The sequence below is a fragment of the Phoca vitulina genome, unplaced genomic scaffold (assembly GCF_004348235.1).
Source record: "Phoca vitulina isolate PV1807 unplaced genomic scaffold, GSC_HSeal_1.0 scaffold12, whole genome shotgun sequence".
NCBI lineage: Eukaryota > Metazoa > Chordata > Mammalia > Carnivora > Phocidae > Phoca > Phoca vitulina.
The window spans coordinates 10,454,943-10,458,845 of NW_022589715.1; the positions used below are offsets into that span (position 1 = coordinate 10,454,943).

The 3,903-nt window shown below is 40.6% G+C and overlaps 1 protein-coding gene across 1 annotated transcript; it reads right to left on the bottom strand.

The window, feature by feature from the left end:
- Nucleotides 1-226: 226 nt before the first annotated feature.
- On the bottom strand, nucleotides 227-897 carry LOC116636070 (NADH dehydrogenase [ubiquinone] 1 alpha subcomplex subunit 1-like). The gene has a single exon (XM_032410460.1). It carries the CDS (start codon nucleotides 824-826, stop codon nucleotides 584-586), a length of 243 nt encoding a protein of 80 aa, XP_032266351.1. The 5' UTR covers nucleotides 827-897; the 3' UTR covers nucleotides 227-583.
- Nucleotides 898-3,903: the final 3,006 nt, after the last annotated feature.

The following is a 3,903-nucleotide window of genomic DNA, read 5'->3' on the forward strand; positions in this document are numbered from 1 at the left end:
GAACTTGCCTGTGCTAGGCACCTCAGCTGAGTGGAAGCACACCGTATCTGTCTTCTCGTGTCTGTTTCAGTTAGCACCGTGTTTCCGAGGTTCATTCATGTGGTAGCACGTGTCAGCACGTCATTCCTTTGTAAGGCTGAATAATATTCCATGGGGTGTAGACGCCACGCTTTCTTTCTCTAGACATCTGTTGATGGACGTCTCGGTTGCCCCCACCTTTCAGCTATTATTAATAATGCTGCGATGAACACTGGTGTTCAAGTATCTGTTTGAGCCTCTGTTTTCAATTCTTTTGGATTTATACCTAGGACTGGAATTGGCTGAGTCATATGGTAACTTGACGCTTAGCATTTTGAGGTCTCACCAAGCTGTTTTCCACAGCAGCTGCCCCATTCTACCTTCCCATCAGCGGCACACAAGAGTTTGAATGTCACTGCTTCCTCTCCAACACTTGGGGATGAAAGACTATGTCACTGTGGTTCTTATTTGGTTTGGTTTGGATTTTACTTTTTCGTTGGCTTTACTATGCAGTACATTAAGACAGTGCATAACCTTCTAGAAGGGGTAGATGAGCATAACCGAGTTATTTTTCGTCAATCAGGAAAATGCTTCCTTGATCGATATTCTCCAAACCCCTTGACACATGGTAACGATTAACTCCAGAGAAGCGTCTATCTCTTTCCATCAAGCTCCGCTGACATGAATAATTGGCAAACCTTTTTTCCTTGCCTCCATTAGTGAACCTGTGGATGTGCGCAGAGCCTATACTGGGGATGAGCAAGCACATGGCCATGACGTCAGTCCCGGGCAGAATCTTGAGCCACATAGGGCCAGGCTGTGGTTGCCAAAGCCAAACCCTTCATCACTGTGGTTTTGATTTGCATTTCCCTAACTAATGATGGTGAACATCTTTTCATGTGCTTATTGGCCATTTGTATACCTTCTCTGGAGAAAGGTCTATTCAGACCCTTTGTACATTTTTAAACTGAGTTTGTCTTTTTGTTGTTGAGTTGTAGGAGTAGTTTATATATTCTGGATATTAAATCCTTATCACATATATGATTTGTAAATATTTTCTCCTATTCTATTGGTTGTCTTTTTACTTTCTTAATAATGTCCTTTGGGGCACTGGCTGGCTCAGTCGGTGGAGCATGTGGTTCTTGATCTGGGTTGAGTTCGAGCCCCACGTTGGGTGTAGAGATTGCTTAAAAATAAAATCTTAAAAAAATAATGTCCTTTGATGCACAAAAGTCTTAAATTTTGATGAAGTCCAAGCTAACTCTATTTTTCTTTTGTTGCTTATGCCTTTCTTGTCAAATCCAATAATCTGTTGCCAAATATGACATCATGAAGGTTTACTTCTGTATTTTTTTTCTGAGAATTTTATGGTTTTAGCTTTTATATTAAAGTCATTGATCCATTTTGAGTTAATTTTTGCATATGGTATAAGGTAGAGGTTCAACTTCAGTCTTCTGCCTGTGGAAATCTACTTGTCCCAGCACCATTTACGGAGGAGATTTTATTTTCCCCACTAAACAGACTTGGCAGGCTTGTCAAAAATCAATTGGCCATAGATGTGTGGGTTTATTTCTGGACTCTCAGTTCTGTTCCATTGACTTATGTTTCAATTCTTATGCCAGTACCACACTGTTTGGATTCCTTTAGCTTTGTAGTAAGTTTTGAAATCAAGAAGCACAAGTTATCGAACTTTGTTTTTCTATTTATTTATTTGAAGTATGAATGATATGCAGTATCCTTTTGGGTATATATCATAGTGATTTGGTATTTTTACACACTACGAAATGACTCCCATTATACGTCTAGTTACCATCTGCAAGGTTTTTATAATATTATTGGCTATATTCCCTATGCTGAACATTACATCCTCAGGACTTATTTTATAACTGAAAGTTTGTGCCTCTGAATCCCCTTCACCTATTTTGCTCATCCCCCAGCCCCTCCCCCTTTCTGGAAGCCACCGGTTTGTTTCCAGCATCTATGAGTCTGTTTCTGGTTTGTTTCATTTGTACATTTGTTTTGTTTTTTAGATTCCACATGTAAGTGAAATCACACAATATCTGTCTTTCTCTGTCTGATTTATTTCACGTAGCATAATACCCTGTAGACTCATCCACATTATTGAAAATGGCAAGATTTCATTCTTTTTTATGGAAGAGTAATATTCCATTGTATATGTATGCCACATCTTCTTTATCTTCTTTATCCATTCATCTACCGATGGACACTTGGGCTGCTTCTATATGTTGGCTGTACATAATGCGACTTTGTCTTTCTTTTTCAAGATTGTTTTGGATCTAGGGGACCCCTTGAGATTCCATATGAATTTGAGAATAGGTTTCTTCATTTCTACGAAAAAAGGGCTGTTGAAATTTTGATAGGGACTGCATTGAATCTGTAGATTGTTTTGGATAGTATTGCCATTTTAATAACATTAAGTCTTCCTACCCATGAACACAGCATGCCTTTACATTTATTTAGGGCTTCTTTAATTCCTTTCAGCAATCTCTAAACCTTTCTTGAACCTATTTGTGTCTGTGACTTACATAACCTCTCAAGATAATGAGGGCCATATGTTTCCCTTACCCACTACATAAATTAGTGTTAAAACCAATAGAACATGCCGTCTCTCTCAATTTTTGCAGGCTTTCTTAATTTCAGTATTTTCAGTTTTGGTAAGCAAATCCCAGTGTGTGCTTCTGATAGCTTTCATGATTTCCTTGATATTAGATACACATATGCTCTCTCAGGCACCATCTTCACAGATTAAAAACTCATTCTTCTAGGTGTCCCCTCACACAGTTTTATCGGTTTCCCTTCTCCTAGTTCTGTTATGTTTCTGATCCAATGAGCAAACTTATATTCAACCAACTTATGTACTGCTCAACCTGCTTTAACATTTGGGTGGGAGAGACCCAAATGTCCAGTGTACTGAAGAAGAGACCTAAATGTTGATTCTATCTCCAGGTGCCATGGCAAGAGGTATTGGGAGCCCATGGCCTTGACTTCACAGAGAGGAGAGAGAACCAATGAAGGGGAGAGGATTTCCAGCTGGTGGTTTAGGGGAGACCCCATGGAGGAGGAACCATTTAAATAGAGGGATCAGAGTATGGGGTCCTTAGACTCATAATTAATTGAATGTCAACAGAAGCAGAGTTGGATTTTTATGAATAGGTTTCAGGAGGAATCTGAAACTTCTGAGAAATGAATGCTAGATTTTAGATGTTTTGGGATACGTGCATTTTATTGGGGGGAAAATCCATGGCTCTCATTAGATTCTCAAAAAAAAGTAGGTCAGGCTCAAGGAAGATCCTTCCTAATGAGGGACTGATCAGAGGGCTCATTCCTACTTGTTGCTAGGAAGCTCCATGCGGATGCGGAGAATTATTATTATGTACATGGGCCAGAGGCTAATGCATCCAGAGGCCCTGAACCTAGATTCAAGGTGCCCAAACAAATTATATATTTGTTTTATGTTTTTATTTTAGCACATTTTCCCAGAAACAGTCAGTCATCTGATTCTTAGAGGTCATGACCCCAATAACCAAGCAGTGGGGGCCCTAGAAGGCAAGTTCTCTTAGTGAGGACACATGAGGGAGAGGTAGAGATGGTGCAAAGGAGGGAGGCCCAGGTGGGATAGAGAGCAAGAGGCTTTAGCTATCAGAGAACAGTGCTGAGTCCCTGGGCTGCTGATGGGCCAGGTGAAGAAACCCTGAAATTGAGGGAAAGACAGAAGGAAAAGAATTCAAACTGGGGATCTTCAGAGTCAACTTTCAAAGCTCAGTGCAAAAGCTTCCTTCTCGGGGCGCCTGGGTGGCTGCGTCAGTTAAGCATCAGCCTCCAGCTCAGGTCATGATCCCAGGGTCCCGGGATGGAGCCCTGCAT

What these genes read in the sequence shown, in the direction of transcription:
- LOC116636070 (XM_032410460.1), bottom strand. Translation starts at nt 826, where the DNA reads ATGTGGCTCAAGATTCTGCCCGGGACTGACGTCATGGCCATGTGCTTG.